Genomic DNA, 23,351 nt, shown 5'->3' with positions numbered 1-23,351 from the left:
TTGAGTGTGAATGCTACACTATAAGGCAAATACAATGCACAAAGAACCTTAGCAACGGGAGATGAATTGGGTACAACATTTGGTCTACTGTCTATTTTCCAGCAAAACTTTTCTGACGCTGATGGGAACAAGAGAGATACCAGGTTCTTGCTCTTTGGTGATGGATTCTTGTCGGGAACCAATGTGTAGATCATGAAAAAGAGCCACTGCGAAGTATTTGTTGGAGCTGGGACTCAATAATTTTAATAATACCTAAATCTAGGCGATTCCTTTCATAGAGATAACACAGTACACGCAAGGCATACTTCAAACATTATAAAAAAAGGGTAAATAATGTAGAACTAAAGAGCGCGCTCTGATTGCTCAATTTGGCTACGTGTGAATGCTTATGACGAAAACACTGACGCATGGGCCGGGAAAAAAATTGATTTTTCCACAAACTGCAATAATGACCCACTAGTGTATTGTCAAAAATGCTGAAATTTCTTCACAGCTTTATGAAAAAAGTCCTTGAAATGTCATTTTAACCCGTTAGCGGGTATTTTGCACGAGCCCCTTGCAAAGGGATTTGCGAGCCCAAGTGAAAGCTACAGTAGCTCGAGGAGGTCAGTGAAAGAGAGGCATTCAAAGACGACAAAGGAATTCCCAAAATGTCACAAAATGTCTTGGTTTTGTTATAAAACAAATGGTAAACGGTTCAGCGTTTACTATTACAAATCCGTGCTGTTAATGAGAGAAGAAGTAGTTATCACACCAGTTCGAAGAGGTGGTGGGACACTGTCAATATGATCACCGATAGACAGGCTTGCAATGTACCCGTCAGCTCTACTGTTGACCCGAAAACAATTAACTTCTATTTCCAGTCTATCAACATTGACGATCAGTACTCCTCGCCAAAAGTCCTTTCCAACCCGGATGGCACTCGAATTCCAACAATTGAGGTGCATACTGTATGGAGTTTCTGAGGACATTAAAGTGCACTGCTCCGGGTCCAGATGAACTTCCGCACTCAAGAAGCAAGAGGCTAGGCCACTGGGCTATGGCCTCGTGAGATAATGGCTTCAAGAGAGGAGCAAGTCACTGTAAAAAACAAAACTTGTCATCTTTGATTCGCAAGTGCAATGATAACCATCATGTTAAATATGACGAACGAACTCCATTGATTGGTTCGTGCCTTGTTCGGCAGAGGTCGCGGTGAATCTGAGAAGAGAGAAAAGAGACAAAAAAGGAGGAGATCAGTACCAAGGTGACGCCGTTTGGCTTAGTCATGATAGTTCGGCAACTGCAGGCGACTCCTTATCGCTTTCATTTAGAGAGACATTTGACAGCTTCAGTCGAACTCATACAGTCTGCCCAAGGAAGAGCGAATTTCTTACGATGCATCATGACTCTTCAAGGCGTCACGTGATTTACTCGCAAATAAAAAGTTTCATATAATACGACAAGCCTCTTCTCAAAGGGTGTTCTACATAGTTAATACTGGGGAATGAAAGGGAGAAATGCTTTGACTACTTCGGAGGACTGTGAATTAAGGGAATATTCGATAAAAATATAAAAAATACGTTTTTTTCTATCAGTCTAATTTGCTATCACTACCTCGGTGAAAGCAAATGCGGCGTGCAGTGAAAAACCATAACCATGACTCATTCAGTTTTTACCTTTTGTCGAAGAAGAAGGGCGGCAGTCATCGGACGGTTGAAATTCCTTCAGTTGTGCTGGAGAGCTCCTTAAGATAAAATCGAAAGCTTGCGAAGGTTCACGAACTTGCTTTTCTGTAAAAACGGGAATTAGGAACGGTTTAGCATACTTACGATAAAAAATTATTACTTTACATCGTTAGCATGTAATCATCGTGCTTTACACACGAGACCTGACAAAACGACAACAACAACAATCGTCGAATTTAAGGGGATGATCTCATTCAAGAGGGTAAATCGTCGCATATTTCTGCTTAGTATTACCATTCTATAGAGGGAGAATGGTGCTAGATATTCAGTGCTTAACTGCAAAGCTATGATGTGCCCAATATAGGAGAGTTGAGTCCTGTGGGTTGTACTGAATATCATAACCGAATTTTAAATTGGAGTACAATTACGACTAGGAGAACAAATTAAATGTTCAGTTTTGAGCAAACGCAGAGTGTTTAGGGGTAATAGATTTTCATGTGCGCATGTCGAAGAGGTGGCTGTGGACGCATCAACGACTATGCGTTAAGTTCGAGATCTGCACGGTATAGGCCTTTTTGTAGGATTCAAACCCGATAAACCAATTTCGATATATGAAAATTCAGCCCAAAACAAAAGGTATCATCTCGAGGCTCTGGGTAATAAATAGATTGATTTTGCATGATTTTATTTCCCAGAGCCTCAAGATGATGCCTTTTGTTTTAGGCTGAATTTTAATATAACAAAATTGGTTTATTGTACTTAAATAAATCACGAGTAAATTTAAAACGGAATATTTTTTTCAGCGAATACACCACACAACATTTGAGTCCACACTCCTGGCCCCATTTGTTCATAGCTAGGCCGTATAGTTTCAGCATGTGAAATGATTTCATGAATATGCACACTCTAGGCACATCTAAGTAAGGGTGTACAACGTTTAACGTGAAGTCATATCATATCATATATCTTTATGTACCCTTGGATTTTAGAGTAGCTTGGTGTAGCTAATATCTCCGAGCATTTACCCTCCCAACCATTATACACCACAGAAGACAGACAACAACGCCGGGAACTTCATGCCATACTCTTCGCGACAAGTGCGTGGCCTCTTTTAAGTCCCACAAAGTTTATGAACATTGAAGGATTGTGAGACTGGGCCTACGGTTTATCGTCCTTATCTGAGAAGACTGGAGAGTCTAACCATTTGCGGATGTCATTATTATTTTTAAGGCAGCACTTTCTCCTCAGTTATTTAAAGTCCGTGAGTGTTGGTCCGGCCGGAGTTGAACTCACGTCAGTGACCTATCGACTGAATACAGTTATGCAGCTTCTTAACATTTGGGGCCTGACTGGTTCGTTCATTAACTCTCTTCCTCCTAAAAGTGACACTTAAGGTGATTCCCTTGTTTTGCAGCGCGCATCTCATACTGCGCATAACATAACCGGCCATCTGACGGCAGGCAACAATGGCTGCTTTTGCTGTTCAAGAGCTTTTAAGTGCAATCATGATAATTCTTCTCGGTTAAGCAGGTGTTGTTTTGTAACTCGCCCAAGTCCTTTCGCGGAAAATGGTCATTTTGAAGCCGAAATTGCCCCTTTGCCATCCATTTATTATCGTGTTGCGAAAAAACGAGCACGGAAACCCCTCATTTTTGATGGTTTTATTCACTCGTAATAGGTACACGGTTTTAAGGAAAAAAAAGTTGGATGGGAGAAGTTCTGGTATTTACATATAAATGACGTGAGACTGCATTTGGAGCCCGACGCTGAGTGCAAAGTGATGACTGTAACGGTCCAATTTGATTTCATTTCTTTGCACGATTGAACAATTTGAGATCACTTTACTTAAAGATCATAGCCCGGAAAAGCAAGTAGGTTCAAGTTTTCAGTAATATTTAGTAGCTTTTACTACATAACAACAATTTTTCCGGTTGACCTAGTTTCGAACGCTTCTCATGTAATTCGGTGAAAAAACACGTAGAATGAAGGGCATACAGCGCGAAAACAAGCACGGTGACCACATCTTCTTATTGCATTTTTTTAATGTCCTGTGTATGAATATCAGTTGTGCCAAGTTTGAAAAATTCTGGATATTAAGTCATTTTCAAGGAAATTACCTTAACAGATTTTACTCTGTCTAACGTCAGACGATTTTAATCGTCAATAGGGAACCCTTTATAAGAGAAAGGGTAAAGCTCCGTTGGACTTATTTCCTGTATACTTGTTAGCTTGCCGGAAAAGTAGAAACCAAGCTTACAAAAGGCCATGAGTACAAGCAGAATTGTACTAACCATTTCCAATGATCCCAAATTTTACTGTCACACACCCTTGAATATTGCTTTCTTCTTTTCTGATGTAAAATATCCGCCATGTTGGCATATCCAATATTGCTGAAACAGTTCTGGCAAAGGTTTTCCTACCAAAAAACACAAACAGTAAACCTATGGTATAGACTATAACAATTTAAAGAGCCCTACGATTGAACCTTAAAAAACGCCCCACCTGGGGCAAGCGGTGGCCATTTAATATAATAATCTCGACACTCAAAATGTCGACAGATGCTGCAATATTTGTAGCCCAACTATCAAGTAGCAACGTACGTTCAACTGTTCTCTACGCCTCAGAGACGTGGAGAACCAACAAGAAGTTGGAGAGCAAACTTCGGGGCTTCGAAGGGAGATGCTTACGGAGAATATTGAAAGTCAGGTGGCAAGAAAAGGTGTGCAATGAGGAGATCTGGAGGCGCACAGGGGTGAATAACATCGTTCTGGAGCTGAAAAGAAGACGGTGGACGTGGCTTGGCCATGTCCTTTGCATGAAGAAAGGCCGGCACCCGCTCGAGGCGCTGTCTTGGGCGCCCCCTGGGAAGAGGCACCGGGGTAGACCACTCGGCACTTGGCGGAGGACCATCGAGGACGAGATGAAAACAGCTGGGAAGACGTGGAACGAGCTGCGGTGGCTGGCCCAGGACCGGTCTGAATGGAAGAAGTTTGTCGGTGCCTTATGCTCCCCCAGCGGGGCTCCGAGGATTGACCTGACCTGATCAAGGTCAAGGTGTATTACGGCTTTAAGTCCCAGAGTCTCTGTATCCAATTCAGGATGCGTTCGATCATCCGGAACTGATAAGAATACGTGGAGTGATGATTTAAAGCGGCATGTTTGGCGTTTTGAGGAAACAAAGATAATAAAGAAATGTTTAAAATATAGTAATTTTAGCAGGTGTTTTACCATTTTAATGTGAATCTCTGTAAAAACGAAGGATTATTAACTTCTATTGCATGTATTCCTATTTCGGAATACGGTCAATCGAACGCATCCTCAATTTCAATTGATAACTAATGCGTCATAACGCCGTCATAACGAGTTCATCATGCCTACCGTGAAAATCCAGCTCCTTGTACATATTGCAGAGACTTCTCCACATACAAAGATTTTACGGGTTTGATAGTACCGCAGGCAAGACGCGCTGAACCACCGTTTTTTGCATGAACTACGATTCCTCGTCCAACAACTGTGGAAACAAATCCAGAAATAGGAAGTTTTAAACGGAACAACGAGACAGTGACTATAGGGATATTAAGTCGTTTAAGCCATCTGTCAAGTCCCTTTGTCCTTGGAGGGTCCTAATAAAAGGCTTGTGGTTTCTGAAGTCTCCAAGCCAAATGTATCTCTTATATTTCACGGTGCTATTTATTTAGTACTTCTCTTTTCAAAAACTCTTTAACCTATCGTGGATATGTAGTTATTTATCTTTCCCTTTCTTTCCCTCGCTTTGTGTTGGCTACGTCTAATTACTTCGAGTTTTAATTGGTTTACCAGATTGTCTCCGTCCTTTTTGATTGGCCAAAGTAATTACTTTGGTTTTGGTTTTACGATACTCGATTGAAACTCGCTCTATAATTAGTTATTTGGCAAGTTTGAATGAATAAATAAACGTAGAGATGAAAATGTAACATTCACTCAATTTAATATCACCAAGGTATCCCCACATGATAATGTTCGTATAGCTGTGATTAATTAATCGATCGTGGCTGTTCGGTCAAACAAAAAGCTGGTCGGGGTCAGTGTTTTTATGGCGATTCGGACCGTTGCTTTGTGATTCGAGAGCAATTAGTGGGACGAGATCGCCGAGAGTTACCAGCCTTAACTTTCTTCTCTTTATGAGGGGAAATGATAGCCAACGACATTCTAAAAATTCGAAAGCCACAAACCCGTCTAAAACGGATACAGTTTGCCCTCCGATTGCACAGAAAAGACAAGGACAACTGTACGTAGATGTTATTGAAGTTTATTTCTGCACTTACAGCTTCTTTTAGCATTTATAAGCTCAAAGTTAATTTTTCCATACAAAGTCTATAAATCGTATACCGAGCTTGGGCTGCCTGTGATTGAGCAGCTAATAAACGCTCAACTTAACCTGTCGTCAGCAGTTGTAGAAACAAAACTTCTCATTTTGGTTTCTTTTTTGCTCAAGATGATCTTACCTGACATTTCTCCGAACAATGGAAGATCAGGATCAGTGAAGAACTGCTTTCCGAAACCAACATTCAACCGAGCATGCTTCCCAGAGAGATCCCCAACTTCACAACGCATCATGTTGTTAGAAAGACAAGAGGCTTTGTAGGTTCCCTGAAAACCGAAGAAATATTGCAGACCTTTTCTTAAATCGATGGTATCAGACACTAAACAATGCACTTTAACACATATCGCTTCTCACACGTTTCTTTTCTTCTACCATACTTGGCCAGCTAATAATAAGAGCACAAAAAAGAAAGGGATTCAATACTTACGGACAAGTAGACGTGGTATGGGTTATAATGAGGTCCAAGACTCTTACATCTCTTTCCCATTTCAGCAAAGGTGTCATTTCCTTCAGGGTTCACATGCACATGCCATGGATGATCCACGCTCTGATAATGGAAAGAAAATCATTTCATACTTTTTTGGTTCAGCCGTTCTATTGAAGCCCTTTATTCATTTGTCTTCCAGGCTACTTTATGACTAGATTCACTATCTGTTTTTTTTTCACAAACGTGGAAAAGGAACTTTGATTCGTTCATTGTCTGAATTCTTTCTGTCTATTTCAATAGTAATTTTCGTAGTAGTTAAACGGATTCATGTCATATGTAACCTGTGTTCATTGTGAAGCCTCACGTGGATAGTTGAAATATTAACTTATTTTTTTTCTCAAGGAACCATGAATATTTTTACCTTTTTGCTGGAATTGGAGGCATAGCCCAAATCAATGTAAATCGACGTCTCTTCAGATTTCATGAACTTTTCGTGGGACTTCTGCTGGATCTGAAAAAAAAAGCATCAATAATAAATCAATTCAAAGTCCGGAGAGGAAGAAGTTGGTATAATATGAGATATCTTTTGTTGTCTTAACTTTGAAAGGTCGAAACGAAACTTGACTAATGCAACATGTCAAGTAGGACGCCGTTAGACATGTGCATTTTTAACTTTGCTGAAGAAGGCAACAGTAGTAGCCGAAACGTCCAGAACAATATATTTTTAGCCAGTGTCAACTGGCTACACACCGAATATTCTTAACATCAAGTCTCATTTTCACTTCTAATATAATAAGGAGTGACTCCCCTCAGCAGCTGATTTATAATTTTTTTTTTTAAGCACTCTCTTCTTTTCTCGGTTAATATTATTTTGTACAGCAAAAGCTTTAAGAGCAAGTTCCAGATATTTTAAGGATTTTCAATCAAACATATCGCAAATCTGCCATGACACATAACAGCTCACCAAAAGAATGTAACCCTTCAGAGCAGGGCCCTTGAAAGTCACTTTGGTCTTCATGACAAACATCTCACGATTCAGCACGGCTGGATTGTCTGCACACACCCATCTGCCGCTTCCCATAACTTTCATTTTGTGGATAACGATTGATCGTCCATGGATGCTGTTCTTGCCAAACAAAGGCAGGTTGAAGTCAACGTGTCTCTTATTGTAATATGTGACATTGTGAAATGATCCATATTTTCCACTTAGGTCGCCGATTTCATATTCATCATTTGTCCCTAAAAAGAAATGGGTGGAAACGACGAGATAAAAGTGAGCTTTCACACACACTTCCCTTCAGATAAATTGCAAAATCCTTGGTTGATAGGAACGCATGAAATTGAAAACATTAGGCTGTCCGAATTGAATGGTGAAATTGAAGGCATGCAGATTACGTCGTAAACACGAACAACGCTTTCCTGGATTTCAAAGCACTTAACTCATTTATCCTTCAGAAAAAAATAAAAAAAATGTTTGCCTTTAAAGATACTGGTCTATCTTTTAAGAGTACACTTCAGGCGGAGTCTCCTATTCATCCTATGGAAGTTGTGACAAAGAAATATCGAAAGGAAAACAATTCTGCTTTATACCAGTTCCAGGAGAAGGACTTGATTTCACATCAACGCCAAAAGGATTCCAATGTCCACCCAGGTAGCCACCTGCACATGTTCCACTTCCGTTGAATTTCATCTCCCATGGCATAGGATAGTTGTGCACGTGGTATCCTTCAGCTTTCCTTTTTAATCCAGTCAAGCTTATCTCTGTTGTGGTAGGATCAAAAGGAGATCGTTGAGTAAACTTGAAATAACCATCGATACCGTCATGTACGCTGGCCGTGAAGGTCGCTTTTACAACCATTGGTTTCACCTTCATTATACTGGCACATGCAAAAGGTCTTTTTGGATCTACTTTTGAGAACAGTACGATCTTTTTTCCGATGACATTGTTTGCTCCGCTCAGAGGCAGGTTGGTATCAGTGAAAGCAACTTTAGTTTTTGACATTTCCTTTGTAGCCATAGAAACTGTGACGTCACCGTGTTTGGAGGACAAATCACCAATGAGACAATTTTCCTGTTTTTCCTTGCTGCAGTTTTGTCCATTGATACTGTTAGGATTGAAAATCTCTCCAGGAATTTGGCACGAAACTGTACCTTGGTTAATCTGCCATGTAAATTGACTTGACAATAATGCACTGTTGACATAAAAGAGATTGACAAATAGACTGGTGTCTGTGTCTGAGCTCTTGACGACTTGTCTAAAATAAATATAACCTGCTACCGGATATTTGAAGACTGCTTTAGCCGTCACCATAACCTCTTTTGGAGTTATCAATGCGCATGCCTTTGGCATGTCGCTGCTGTACAGCACGAGTGTCTTATCCATGATACTGTTTGGTCCACTGATCGGAATCATCATGCTCTGGTGTGTAAAATTCCCCTTTGAGTTGTTGGCATTCAGGTTCCCAAGCATCCCCGCTAAGTCCCCAACAGCACAGTCCTGGAATCTCGAGTTACTAGATAAAGTGCAGGAGGTACTGTAGTTTGAAGATTTCGCAGCCATTGTAGGATCATATAATGCTCCAACTTCCCCTTCGTGACAACTCATAGCCGCGTTTCCATTATAAACCATGGGTAGTTGTCGTATGCTCCATGCCAGAGTATCGTTGACTCCTTCCAAGTCGACCATGATGTGTGTAGGACCATCGTTGTGTCCTTGGAAGAATTTGACACCACCCTTTATTCCACTCATGCTGAAAAGGGCTTGTAGTTGATGATTTGTTGCCAATGAACATTGCATCAAACAACCTAGATGACAAACCAAAACACAAACGAAAAAAAAAGCAGATTACGAGTATATAAAACCATTAAAAAGAGGGGGTAACCGTGCTCGTTCAGGAGAAAGTAGCCATTCCTTGACAGATTAAGCTTGATGTCAGTGATAATCCGCCATTATATTAATGTGCGCGAGCTGGTGCACGCCAAAGACGCAAAAACTTATGCGCAGTAGGGTTCCGCAATGCAAAACCAGGGAGTCACCTTAAATGTTGTTCAAATGGTTTTTCAATTCCAAAGGACTCAAATAAAACCGCACTCCTTTTACTTGAACAACTATATTTCCTCCGGATCCTCAGCAAAGTTTCTAGAACAAAATCGTGAAATCGAATTATGTAAATACAATTTCGTTACATCTCAAAACAAAGTTATCGTGACTATATACAATCGCTGGTACACCAAATTGGCGGGCAATACTAATGAGACATACACTAATGAGACGATCTCACAATACAGCCACACATGTACAATATCCCTTGTAAGTGATTTTTTGACGTTTCGGAGAAGTCATGGCCCCATTATCATTAGCAAGGATGACATGTAGGGCCTACTTTGTATTGAAACTTTTAACACCGTAGACATACTATATTTGAAGGTTATTACATGCTGAAACGATAGGAAAACTTACTGATAAATGCAAAATGTTTACTCTATTAGAAAATAAAGACCACATTTTCAAGCATTACATTATTACACGGATTTAGGTAAAATTCTGAAAGATGGGAGTTTTTAAGCAAGCAAAAATATCATAGAATTATGTGGAGAAAATAATCCAGATTTCCGAAAGTTCACCTGTAAACACATTTTCGCCTGTCTTCACTTACTGTTTTATCTTTGGTTCAGTGACCCATTAACTGCGCATTCCTCTGATGTGTGCTTTTAATATCATCGGCCCGCAAAAAAAACGATCCGAGGAGGGCATAATTATGGTTTGGAAATCATAAATGGCGTCAGTTTTCAGGAAGAGTATACAGAAGAAGAAAATAATATTTATCCGGATTCTTTGTTTGTAATGGCTACGATTTATACTTGCAATTTCATTTTTCCGTTTCGCCTATCACAAGAAAAATAAAAAAAGGATTGTTCTTAATTGACGTTTAATATGCAGGAGTGATCAGTTTGACCTATTTATCAGTTTCGAAAATTCTGTCATAACTTGCTTCAACGTGCGTGAGCCGGAACATGTCCGAGTAAAAAGCGTTGATGGAAAATTCTTTCATTTAAGCTACGCTTAGAATAATAAACATTACCTGATTCACGGAAAACCGCTAAAAGTGTTTAGAACATTCAGGTAACAAAACTGTCATGTAACGATGCATCGATAAAGAGCAATTCAATCAGAAAATGATTTGATTTGACTTCCCCGTTTCTTTCACCTCTTCAAGTTTATGACCGAGCAAAAGTTATTAGGCTCTTAGCACTATGCAGCAATGATAGTACAAGAGTTTCCCGTAATGGAGAAACAACGATAGTTTGCAACAGTTTAAAGAACATCACCTGATGAAATGAAAACAGTTAGACACAGCGTCCTAAGGAAAACTCGACAAAACATGGTGAACAGCCGGTGGATCTCCAACTACAACTTTTTTTTTTCGTGATGGACAAAAGGGTTGCAGAGTTTATATGCCATTTATTGTATGGAAAGTAATGATGTCACAAAGCAAAGCTTTTCTATTACGCTTAGACGAAACTGAGAACAAAGTGACCGCAAATATCTTCCTGGCTAATTTTATGACCTCTTTAACCCTGCATGCCTGGGGCCAATATCACGGATTCCTCGCTCATTCAACTGAAGTCGGGAAAAAAAAAACATGCTGATAGCACTTTTCAATATCGAGCGTCTTTTCCTTGTCCTTTTCTTTTTCCAGCATCATCCTTACGACGATATATTCACGGATTCCGAATTTCACTGTCTGTTAAGGGCGCTCTATAGTGCAGTGGTGATCAAGGTCCTGCTTCAACGACTCCTATACTCTTAGGCATCATATCAATTAAAACTTCAGAATCTTAACAGTTTTTTCCCTGCGGTTTATTACAAGCCAACAAACCGCCGCGAAAAAAAAGAAGGGAAGCTGACAGTTCCCCATTTGAACATTGTATGTATAGTTTGCGTAATCTAATCTGGCTATAAACACGAACTTTCTGTTCACCCACGTAACTGCTCATCAAAGCGTAAGCGATATGATGAAGGCACACGACTTTGGCTCACCCGTCGTGAAAGAGATATTCAGGTGTACTCAATTCCACATCAAGATCTTTCTGTAATAAATAATAATAAATTATTATCGTCATTCTGAAGTTTTGGTGGGAAGGCTCAACGTTTCTCGATGGTAAAACGTTTTTTTCTGAGTAAGGAGAACTCAGTAAGGCGTAATGTGAGTGTTCCAGTAGACTCTTCAATTTAATGCTATTCCGTTTCAAAACATCACGTATGCCAAATTATTCAACCTCATTTATTTATTACTGATTCAGGGCCACGAAGCCGTTTTGTTGATCCTTCAGTGACCTTAACTTTTTGACAAGGAAAGTTCTTACGGATTTCGAAGGTTAAAATAAGCGCAAAGACGGAACTACTGAAGTGACCTTTCCTTAGAGTTCAAAGTTACTGTTCCTCCGTCTATTTTCACTGGCGAAGGTTAGACAAAAGACGAATTTCGAGCCAACCTGAGTTAAGTTAAATTCCTTCCTGGTTCGAGAAGTGACGTGTTTTTTATGGTGCACGAAGGACTGTTCTCAATTCTCAATTCCTTTCATCAAGTAAGTTTCCACCCTAAGAAAGACACGCTTTTAAATTCATCGTCATGTATTACGTGGGGGCGATCGTAGACGGCCGCTCGATCTGCAAAACTAATTCTAAACGTTTCCCTGCTGTTAAACGTTGTAAAGGTTGGCAACCTCAAGGACTTAGAGACAAACGCTCGACTGAGTAGTGCGTATCACGTATAAGTCAAAGTGGCCTCACATTTTTCAACAATCTCCCGCAACCTCGAATCAGTAGCCTTCCGTCATCGTTAAAGTTGCAAATGTATTAACGACTTTTTCCTGGGCCCTTCAATTTGAGGTTTTCCGCATTACTTTACAATGTAATAAAGATACTAATTTCCTAAAAATATAAACTTCGTCAACTAAAGGGCTCGTGCAGAGGTCCGGGTATTAGCAAGCCAGAGTTCGTATAAGTTTGTGCTCGTAACAGGCACGGTTGCTGCTTTTTTAGTCATACTGAAAATTCCCCGCATTGAATTGCCTGCTGTTTTTTTGCTGAGGAAAGGTTGAAGAAACTTCCCTGATGACGCGAAAACTGTCAAACACTTTTTAAACGAAAACTGATACTACCATGATACACGATAAACCGTTAGCAAAAATGGACACCTTTCGAAGTTCCCACTTGTGATTCAAACTCAGTTGCCCGTTTCTTTTCTTTCTGTCAGAGTACTATTATCAGCCGTCATGTAAGGCCCCTGACAGAAATTCGTGTGTAAGAACAAGTTAATCATTGTCAGGCGACTTTCTTCGGCTCACGCAATGATACATGTCCACTTTTTCAGGATTTACGGTTGGATTCCGTTCAACCTATGCCCTCTGCACGCTAGTCTTTCTGGTTTCATCATTTTTTTAAATTCAAATGTTAAAAATTATACATTAAACTATGGTTAAGCCTCATGAGACCAGTCGCCTTAATACATTGTTCTCACTAAAGAAAAGTCCACTGTTTACTTCTTTCTTTGCCAGTGGTTTCTTCATAGAGTGTTGACATTGAAGTTTGGAGCTCGATTTATTACACTTCAGTATGACAGCGATCAGGTGGCAGTTCCTACACATCTTTTACGCAGTTCCTACACATCTTTTACGTATTACAGCGCAAGCAAAGCTGATATCAGTCGTTTAGTGAAGTGTGCAGTCTATCATGTTTGTTGCTGGCACTCGACAGACAAACCAGGAAATTGTACATGACACGACAAAACGTTCCATCTATTTGTTTAATGGACCTATTCATTCCCTGTTTTTCTTCAGAATTTATGTTGGCTCCTACTGAAAAATCCCATAACTTATTCACTGACTTTCACAAAAATCACGTTTAAAACATTTTTTGCGCGAACGAACTATATGTTATGGCCATTGTCAAATAATGGGACCCTCGCTACTTCAAGTCCTGGGAAACAGAACAGACATCCCATTTTAACCGCAGTGGGGCCCGCTTTCAATTACCAATCATTTCCCTTCAACACCGCATGAAAATTATGCGTGATCGCCATTCCTGGTTTCGTTTCTCAAAGAGAATAATCTGTTTGCGGAATTACAGTGTCCCATTACACTGAAAATTGTGCACAGTCATTGTACGTAAATCTGCGTAAATACCCAGTACTGCTACTTATTAAGGTATGCTGTATGAGAGTTAAATGTCATGCATTTTTAACGATTTGCGTGAGGTAGGAATTCGAAAATGAATGTTTTTCCGCATGTTTCAGTCCGAATGTCTATGCAAATGGCGACATATCAATATGTGAACTAAAACAGCTCAATATCCCGCCATTTAGACAGAGTAAGACGGACGGAAGGCAGTCGAGTGAAACGTAGATGTTCACAAGGTTTTAGAAAACTCACAATAAAGAATCGTTCGGTTGTGGGTTTTCTCTGAGTCTTCATCTCTGTGGGCCACGCATATTTTTACAAGAAGTGGATTCCTGCACCACTTTAGAGGGAGTTTCGCCGCAATTAAGTATCGAAGCCTTTTAAATTGGACTGGCATATCATGCAATCCCAGCTCAATTGACTTTTCATGAGAAATGCAACCATGGAACCTATTAACCGAAAGCGGTAAATCTCTAAAAATTCTTGAGTCGTTAGGCAAACTAATAAGGTAAGGGTTGAATGGATCTCGATGTTCTTACGATTTGTCCAAAATTGTCTGAAAACAATTCTGCATTTCGTGTCAAGGACCCGCGGTTTGGAATTCATGTGATTCTTGTCGTACATGTTTTAGGGCCGGAAATATTAGCGATACTGATACACTTTACTTGAAACATTGCACTGATTTGTAACTGTATGCGAAGTGTTGAAAACAAGTCAACCCAAAGAGCTTTCGTTTAGCCAACGTCAGCTGATTGCTGCTTAATCTGCTTAATCAAGCCACACCGTGAACAAGACACAAATCATTTGTCACAAACTTGATATTAACATCACGAGGCAACGTTAGCGTGTTAGTATTCCCTCCCTTTTGCTGTGCAAAGATAATATCCCACATGCATCTCTAGACTTTTGTATGTTTGTGATCTTAACGATGACGTACTTCTCAGTTATGTAAAAAATAATTAAATCTCGACAGGAAGTTAGAACGTTTTATTTTCCTGCGACTTTTCAAAGCACAAGTCTTGTTCCTTTTTCCAAGCATTTTTTGATAACCGCAGTTCAACTTCCTTTAATTTTTTCCTCCAAATTCAGTACTGGCAATAATGTTTTCCTTCAGCGTATGCTACTGCATTTTCAAAATGTAACGGCCACATCTGGCTGTCACAGAATTGCGTAGAATTATGCGATTTAAACTTGACTGAACATTTTCAAGATCGATGACAGGAAAGAACTATACATTATGCACGCTTTGATTCGAACGGAAAATGGCGCTGAAAATAAAGGAGCATGGCACAACAAAACACTTAAGTTCAAAAGCGTGCATCTTGTTTCCTCCAATGGATTTCTGTAAGCTCTGCGAACTTAAGATTAAGCCACTCATTTTACAGAAATTCCTGGTGCGTTTCGACCAAAAGAAGACAGATAAGTTATGTTTAGAAACGGGATTGTATCACACAACGTTAACACTGACGTTAAGTTTGGTTTTTTTCAGAACTGAACCAAACGTTTACAACTTCTCAGAGCTTATGCCTTCTCTGAACAGTAAGAAATAACTTAACTTAAACCTCAATTTCAATTGTTCTAGGAGCGCGCAGGTCACCATTTATCAGTCCATGACCTTTTTTCAAGTCTTCTATTTCCGTCGATGAATATAGAACTAATCTGAAAAACATCTAGCAAAAAAAATATTTTTTTGCAAGATAAGCAAAACTGAACTCTTGAAACCGATAGTGGTTTTCGTAATGTATGGTGTGGAGCTATTTTTGCTTACGCCGCTATTGCTGGTGCTGAACCGTTCAGTGCTATACTGACCTGATAAAAGGAAAACCATAAAACCAAATGACTTCAGAAAAATATCGAGCGACATGGTGAAAAATGAACCGGTTTCAGCTTCCTGTTTCCAGACAAGTTTATCTTTCCGTTTCTAGAGCAACTGTTTTTATTTCAGGTCGACGGTGGGAAGAATTTTGCTTAAACATCAGAGTTATCATAGCGTTAAATGACGCATTTTGTGTCAGTTTTGAAAGGGGATGACTGACCATTGAAAATAAGAAGGCATGTCCTTCCTGCATCACGAACAAGGCCAATGCCAACTTCTGCTCGTTGGGAAGTATTTTTTGTTGCACGTAAAGGCATATTTTTTACAACTTTTTTCGTTTGATTATTGTTCATGCTTGATGTAATCATTGGTTAATAAATTACGGAACAAGCGTTACCTTCCATGTATCCAAACACTTGATATGCAATAAAATAGGGATCGAAGCTCTTCAGTGTGTTTTTGAGTACTTTAGATTTTATGCTAAGTGCTGTGTAAACGATTAGGTCGTAGATGTCTGTATTGAGTAAACTGATAGATTCGCAAAGGATTTTGAGGCAATTTGAGTCCGCAGCCAATATCATAACGTCATAAAGAGACTGAAGAGGCACTCCACCAGTGGACTCCGACTGAAGCCTTATAAAGTACGCCTCCGCTGAGTCCATTTATTTATTTAGTGCTAAATTCTCTTCTTTGCCTGCGCATTGACGCAAAGAGCGTCCCACATACGGCGAAGACTACACTTCTCAAACGCATTAGACAAAGACACGCTTTGGCTCTTTGTCTTATCCAATAATTCGTCTTAGTGCTACGCGCGATAAATACAGTAAAACTGTGACAGGCAAAAGCAAAAGTTGGTCTTCCGCTGCCCATGCAATGTACAAGAACATAATTCTGAACAGACGAACAAATTAGTACCGAAGTTTTATCTCAGTAAATACTCTCAGTTTTTCCTTAGTTCAAAGAAGATAACAATCATAGCTTTCCATTCCGACATTCGAGCAAAAATCGTACACAACGTAAAGACTGGCGTTTCAGAAGGGTGTGGAAAAGTCACAGTATGGTGGATTGATCTTTGTGTGACCCTGCGATGATAAAAAATGGTGGAAGCGATTGAAGAGTTTGAGCAGTTAAATTTGTGTGTTTAGTACAGAAATTGCCGCCTTTGAAGAACAAAACGAAAAAGCGGTGGTTAACCACATGGAGCCACGTTTACGCTATTTAAACAAACTCTTCACTGTTCTTTACTGTACTGAACTCTTGACGCACATTTTTTCTTTTAAATTATTTTCAACGTAAATTTGAAAATGGTGATATGGAGACATCAAACCGTTGCTCAGGCTTCCTTGTAGGCGATGACTTCCTTGTCGTGAAAGAATAAATAGTTTTATCTCTCACATTGATATTTCTTCCACATTGAATTAATGCTGTCGAGCATCGTATCTTTCTTCTGGTTATTTTAGGTATTATTTCACCTCTCTCGCGCCCCGTGTAAGATGTATTCCTCGTATGAGTAGGTGAGTCAATGGCACCCAACGAGCAAATTAAGCCATTGGCAAACTTGAATGTATTAGAACCATTTCTAGGCTCCTTGTAATGTATAAAGACTGTGTAGGGAATGATATCTTCATTTTAGAGATTGATAGCTGAACGTTACCTTCGGAGAACTTCCAGGTGACCTTTTTAAGTGCCAAAAATTGCAAAAATATCCCTTTCGAAAACGTAAGGGTCTACTATTCCCTGGTTGCGGATCAGGTAGGTGAAAATGGTATCGGGAAAAAACCTTGTCAGACCTTCTTGTTTCGTCAATTCGACCATTGACTGTGCGACTTCGTTTCGTTAATTACTCAATAAGTTGTGGATTTCAGCATTCTACTGACCTCTCAAGCAGTTTTTCGTAACGCGTGGCTTTGTGGCATAACCTCGAATAGCATTGCGTGCGTTTTTCATGATATCAAGATATTGTTCATTCAATACTTTTAACAATCAAATTTCCCTAAGGGAAAAACATTTGCATACAAATGACGAAATTCAAACAGCAAGAATCAAAATTTATTTTAAAACCAGACATTTTCAAGAATTTGCAAAATGTGGATTCTCTGCAAGGGGAATTTAACGTCAAGGGAAGTACAGGACATAATATAATACAAACAATCTTCTGTTTGTATGGGGGTTGAAAAGTTCAAGTGATATTCACGTGCAGAGGCGTGTCTTCCGTCTATTTTAATGGGCTCAGTTTAGACTTAGAGAACATCCGCTTTTTTACCCCAATGGTCTATGCTTAAAGATTATCTCCTACGATCTCGATTTAAGTTTCCATAGTCAATGGACCAACATTTTTATTTACCAACAGATCGCATAGCGAGAAACGTCAGAGAAAGGGCTTTAACGTCATGAAAGGAATTCCCGTTTTGGTTCTTAAAGATCAAATGCCTTTGTCAGGCATTATCACAATAGAATAATACCTCAAACAGTCAACGGTCAAAGATATGGCTTTTTGCAGCTAAAACACTGAGTTATTTTGGTCGCTACGTTAGATTAACAAAAACGGTTGAAGTTTCAAACTTTAAGGGTAATTAGTGCCACCTCAACTTAAATCATCGAAAATAGCACCTGGGCTGACTTTTCCGAGTTTTAACTTTAAATCGTGCCACAAATACGTAGGCGTGGTTTCCGTACGTATAAAAGGCACTCGGAGTATTGACTCAGGCAGCGTTTACACGAATCCGGTTTCATTTATAACCGCATTGTTTTCCATGCGGTTACACCTTCCGTTTACACGACACCGATCGAGACTGTCGCCGAAACCGTGTCGATTTGAAACCTTTGCCAAAAGTGGAGAGTTTTCAAAACGATGCGGTTTCATCTGTCGTGTAAATAGCGAAACCGCTTCCATTTGAATACGGTTACTATTTTGGCGCAAAATTTGCATTGTTGAATTCAAAATACTGAATTTAGCACGTAGTGGAGCGCTCGCTTAGACCATCACGACCTGGATTTTCTGGCGAAAACCGCGCCGTGTAAACACTTTCAAACCGCATCGATTTTGACGCGGTTTCGAAGTCATGAAACCGTGTCGATGTGAACCCGCGTTCGTGTAAACGCTACCTGATCTCGAAGGACTGCGGTCCTGAAAGCAAAGAGTTGAGTTATTAAATTTTATTCCTTTAGGCTACTTTTTTATTGCTATTTGCAGACCAAAGGTTAACCCAATCGAGATCCGCTCTTGAGAACAGCAAAAAGCGTTGCAATCAAAGGCTTTCGTCTTTTCCGAAACAGGAAGAAATAGAGACCTTTGTGTTTAGAATTAATCATGATGTACACGGGTTTTTCAGTGACATAAATTGCGATCGTCAGATGATCCACAATTCTTGGTCAGAGTAACCAGCCTCAGTTGTGGATCGCTAATACTCGTAAAAATTTGGATGTGTGATTGCGTGCATCGCTGGACGTTTTGCAAGATCGTAAAGGGCTTGAGATGCCTCTCCCTCACTATTACTTTAGTACAGTGATCAATGCCTTACTGACCTGTTGAAAGGAAGATCATGAAACAGACTGTCCTCAGAAAAGCAGGGAACGGCATATCGCAGGTTTACTTCGGATGTTTGATAACTGACCAGGTCATTCTCAAAGGCATCGCCTTTTATTCATTTATGATGGGAGTAATCGATGCAAACGTAATTAATTTGCACAATTACTCCATTGGTTAATAGACGAATAGCGTCATTTTTTCGTGGACTTATTTTAGCGGCATTAAAACAAAGAGGAAAAAGTAATCTGCTCTTGCGAATGAACTAGCCACCTTCAAACATTTCTTCTTAAACTGCCGCTGTTATCCGGCCACATTACAAATTTTGCACCACGCAAAAACAATATGCAGTGTTGATCCAGGTTCTCATTATTGGAAGAGTCGCATCCCCTAGATCGTAGAACGAGTTCAAGGCTTTTCGATGTTTTGAATGTGTCTATATTGCGCTGTTAGACGTAAACATACCCTTTTATAGCAATATACATTTTACAGTTTAATATCTAACATTATAAGGAATAGCGGAAGAATATAAAATCGTTTTCAATCATTGCTTGCTATATATACATTCATCTAAATTTATATAGTTCTCCTCCGGATGTTCGTTTTTTGTAAATTATATTAAGGAAAAGGACGTAACGAGAGATGGCTCCCCTTAAAAAAAAAATTCCTAAAATAGCTCAACATGTTTTTAAAGTTTAAACAGTTCGGTGAATGCAAATGTTATTTTACTGTTCGAGTATAAAGTGTTGATCCGATATCGTCGCACATGCGAAAGGTCTTTCTGGATCTACTTTTTAGAACAGTACGATCGTTTTCCCGATGACATTGTTCGCTCCGCTCAGAGGCAGGTTGGTGTCAGTGAAAGCAACTTTGGTTTTTGACATTTCCTTTGTTGCCATAGAAACTGTGACGTCACCATGCTTAGAGGACAAATCACCAATGGGACAATTTTCTTGTTTTTCCTTGCTGCAGTTTTGTCCATTGATATTGTTAGGGCTGAAAATGTCTTCAGGAGTTTGGCAAGAAACTGTACCTTGGTTAATCTGCCATGTGAATTGACTTGATAATAATGCACTGTTGACATAGAAGAGAGGAGGCTCAGAGGCAGGTTGGTGTCAGTGAAAGCAACTTTGGTTTTTGACATTTCCTTTGTTGCCATAGAAACTGTGACGTCACCATGCTTAGAGGACAAATCACCAATGGGACAATTTTCTTGTTTTACTTTGCTGCAGTTTTGTCCATTGATATTGTTAGGGCTGAAAATCTCTCCAGGAGTTTGGCAAGAAACTGTACCTTGGTTAATCTGCCATGTGAATTGACTTGATAATAATGCACTGTTGACATAGAAGAGATTGACAAATAGACTGGTGTCTGTGTCTGAGCTCTTGACGACTTGTCTAAAATAAACATAACCTGCTACCGGATATTTGAAGACTGCTTTAGCCGTCACCATAACCTCCTTTGGAGTTATCAATGCACGTGCCTTGGGCATGCCGCCGCTGTAGAGTACAAGTGTTTTAGCCATGATACTGTTCGGACCAGTGATCGGAATCATCACACTCTGGTGTGTAAAATTCCCCTTTGAATTGTTGGCATTCAGGTTCCCAAGCATCCCCGCTAAGTCCCCAACAGCACAGTCTTGGAATCTCGAGTTACTGGATGGACTGCAGGAGATATTGTAGTTCAAAGATTTCTTAGCCATTGTAGGATCATATAATGCTCCAACTTCGCCTTCATGACAACTCATAGCCGCGTTTCCATTGTAAACCATGGGTAGTTGTCGCATGCTCCATGTCAGAGTCTCGTTGACTCCTCCCAAGTCGACAATGATGTGTGTAGGACCATCGTTGTGTCCTTGGGAGAATTTGACATCACCCTTTATTCCACTCATGCTGAAAAGAGCTTGTAGCTGATAATTTGTTGCCGATGAACATTGCATCAAGCAACCTAGATGACAAACAAAACACAAACGAAAAAGAAACATAAGTCTTTTCTAAAGCTATCATTCTTCGAGGTTTTAAGGTGCGTTTTAAAATCCGATTTACCTTAGTGATCAAATTTAAAACAGACCTCGCATTGAAATTTTTGAGTGCCATTAATTAAATATGATATTCAACCACGGTTTCATCTAAGGGTATATTAGTAGCTTTTACCAGTTTTTAAACGAAGAAATAACGTGGAAATTTTAAGTTGAGTAATTCCGTGAAGCTCTATTTCGGAGGAGCAGGCTCGAAGGTAGGGGAAGGACAACACAACTTGCATTCTCTTTTGGCGTCGGTTTTTAGAAACCAAGGCATGCCAATGGTTAATTTAATTGCCGCATCAAAAATGGTGTTCACAAAAAGATTTTTGGAACTTTTGACAAAGGAGAAATGGGACTTTGGATTTAATCCAGGGGTAAGAACTTAGACAATGATATACTCTTCGCCATCCTTAAACTGTTGTCAGTAACTGGTTTTCAAACCGGTAAAGAGCTCAAATCAAACCTAACTCTTTTCACGTGAACAACTGTTTCGTCCTAAAAGACTGTGTACTAAATCGTGAAATCAAATGGTATTACAATAATTACAGTTTCTTTACCTGTCATAACAAAGTCATCGTCATACACGAAGTTGGCGGTTGGATATATGCTTGAAAGACTGAGAGATCACAGCCTCACAATATTTTTTGTTATTGCTTGTTTTTTTACTTGATTGGAAACTGATAATGCGAATTTCCTAAATTAGCTCAAAGAAAAAGATGCTGTTATCATGTTATCATCAGTCGAGGTAGTTCCATATCCTCGACTTTAAAGGCCCACCTTCAACCGACAGGCATTGCGTGCCTCGGAACAATTTTCATCTATGAAAATTCCACCCGATCTATGAAAATTCCACTCGAATCCGAGATTCATCCAATTAGATCGCTGCGATAAGAAATACGAATTTCCATAACAAAAACAAACGGTCGAAAAGCCTGTCCGTTGAAGGTGGACCTTTAAGTACCAATTAATAACATTTAACACATCGACGAGTGGTTTTCTTTCTTGTTAATCTATTACAGGATCCCATGGAATCCCGTCAACATCGGTCAACACTACAACTTCGCGAGGGACTGGTAATGGCTACACAAGGTTTCCCAAGGGGGGTACAGTGGTATTTCTGCTTTCGCTACATTATTATTGCTCTTAAGTATAAAACCAAGAGAAAATTAAACTAGTGCTGTATGCTGCGAGTTAGCAGAGGAAGTTATATGATCATTAACTACTGCATGAACTTATAAACACGAATACACTACTTAACATGAGTATTATCTTTGAAAGGTGTATCAAAAGCTTTTTTTACTTCACTTTAAACCAGAGAGAATGTTTGCCATGTTGCACAACAAAGATTGGGTCAGGAATATCAGCTCTTTAGTTATGAACAAAGCAAAATTCCTTGTTCCAAAACAAAGCCCTTCAAACACATCACCCGGCTTTGGAAACATCCTTTATTAACATACACAACTAAGAAAAAACGAACTGAAAGGCCTTTTATTTCCAAAAAAATTCCAAGTAGCCAGTATTTGTAAAGTCCTCATTTACCGAGATTCAAGGTTGAATGACCTATACAAGTGTATGCTTATAGGCTTTTAGTGTGGGAAAACAACATACCATGTATCGGCTATGCATATAAATTGGGAACAGCCTAATTTAAACCAACAAGTTCATCACGTCAACCTGACACTTACGCTTTAGGCTCTACATTGTGGGAAAAAAACATAGCCATGCATCGGCTATGCATATAAATTGAGAACAGCCTAATTTAAACCAACAAGTTCATCACGTCAACCTGACACTTACGCTTTAGGCTCTACATTCTTTCTAACACCCTGTAACTCACTCAAATATGTATTTCTTGTCACTTAATCATATTTAATTATGCAAGATTCGCCTAGTTGTTATATAAGTCCTAACGGTTTTTCAAATATTTTGTAACTGACGATGATGTTTGTAACATCGAAACATGTCTTCGAAATTAAAGAATGTCATAACTTTCTTAAAGATAACGATTTGCTTTCTGCTGTCTCGACCTTTTGGTACCATCGATTTTCTTAGGTACCGCAGTGCTTGGATAATGACTGACTTTCAAGACAATCTCTGCGGGTCTTGCTGTCTTACATGCAATGCACTGATAAAAGTGCTGGTGGATCTGGAGTTCTAACTTAGTTTTCAACTTGAAGGACAAACTGTTTGCAGAGTTGATATACCATTTGTTCCATGGAAAGAATGACGTCACAAAGCAAACCTGTTACGCACCTGATACACGGTCCTTAGGCAAAACTGGGCAAAAATCAAAGTCACTGCAAAAATCTCCTTGTTAACAAGTGACCTCTTAAACCGATACTTTTGG

The 23,351-nt window shown here is 39.5% G+C and overlaps 1 protein-coding gene across 7 annotated transcripts; it reads right to left on the bottom strand.

Annotated features, from left to right (window-relative positions):
- Positions 1-222: 222 nt before the first annotated feature.
- On the bottom strand, positions 223-19,062 carry LOC138009062 (uncharacterized). Of its 7 annotated transcripts, none has more exons than XM_068856356.1 (10): positions 18,981-19,062; positions 8,048-9,262; positions 7,422-7,696; positions 6,879-6,968; positions 6,458-6,577; positions 6,152-6,296; positions 5,046-5,178; positions 3,959-4,083; positions 1,659-1,772; positions 223-1,200 (listed from the first exon to the last, which is right to left on the bottom strand). In XM_068856356.1, exons 1-10 carry the CDS (start codon positions 19,033-19,035, stop codon positions 1,100-1,102), a joined length of 2,373 nt encoding a protein of 790 aa, XP_068712457.1. In that variant the 5' UTR covers positions 19,036-19,062; the 3' UTR covers positions 223-1,099. The 7 variants fall into 7 exon arrangements, with proteins under 7 accessions (XP_068712457.1, XP_068712455.1, XP_068712458.1 ...); XM_068856354.1 differs by lacking the exon at positions 18,981-19,062 and adding an exon at positions 15,449-15,549; XM_068856357.1 differs by lacking the exon at positions 18,981-19,062 and adding an exon at positions 12,659-12,798.
- Positions 19,063-23,351: the final 4,289 nt, after the last annotated feature.

Source organism: Montipora foliosa, chromosome 6, assembly GCF_036669935.1.
Source record: "Montipora foliosa isolate CH-2021 chromosome 6, ASM3666993v2, whole genome shotgun sequence".
NCBI lineage: Eukaryota > Metazoa > Cnidaria > Anthozoa > Scleractinia > Acroporidae > Montipora > Montipora foliosa.
The sequence above is the reverse complement of the archived record's forward strand: the minus strand, read 5'-3'. Positions and strand labels throughout refer to the sequence as shown.

What these genes read in the sequence shown, in the direction of transcription:
- LOC138009062 (XM_068856356.1), bottom strand. Translation starts at nt 19,035, where the DNA reads ATGCCGTTCCCTGCTTTTCTGAGGACAGTCTGTTTCATGATCTTCCTT. An exon ending in CATACCACGTCTACTTGTCC is followed by an intron (nt 6,297 to 6,457) that starts GTAAGTATTGAA and finishes TTCGGTTTTCAG; the next exon opens with GGAACCTACAAAGCCTCTTG. An exon ending in ATTTGGGATCATTGGAAATG is followed by an intron (nt 1,773 to 3,958) that starts GTTAGTACAATT and finishes CCGTTTTTACAG; the next exon opens with AAAAGCAAGTTCGTGAACCT.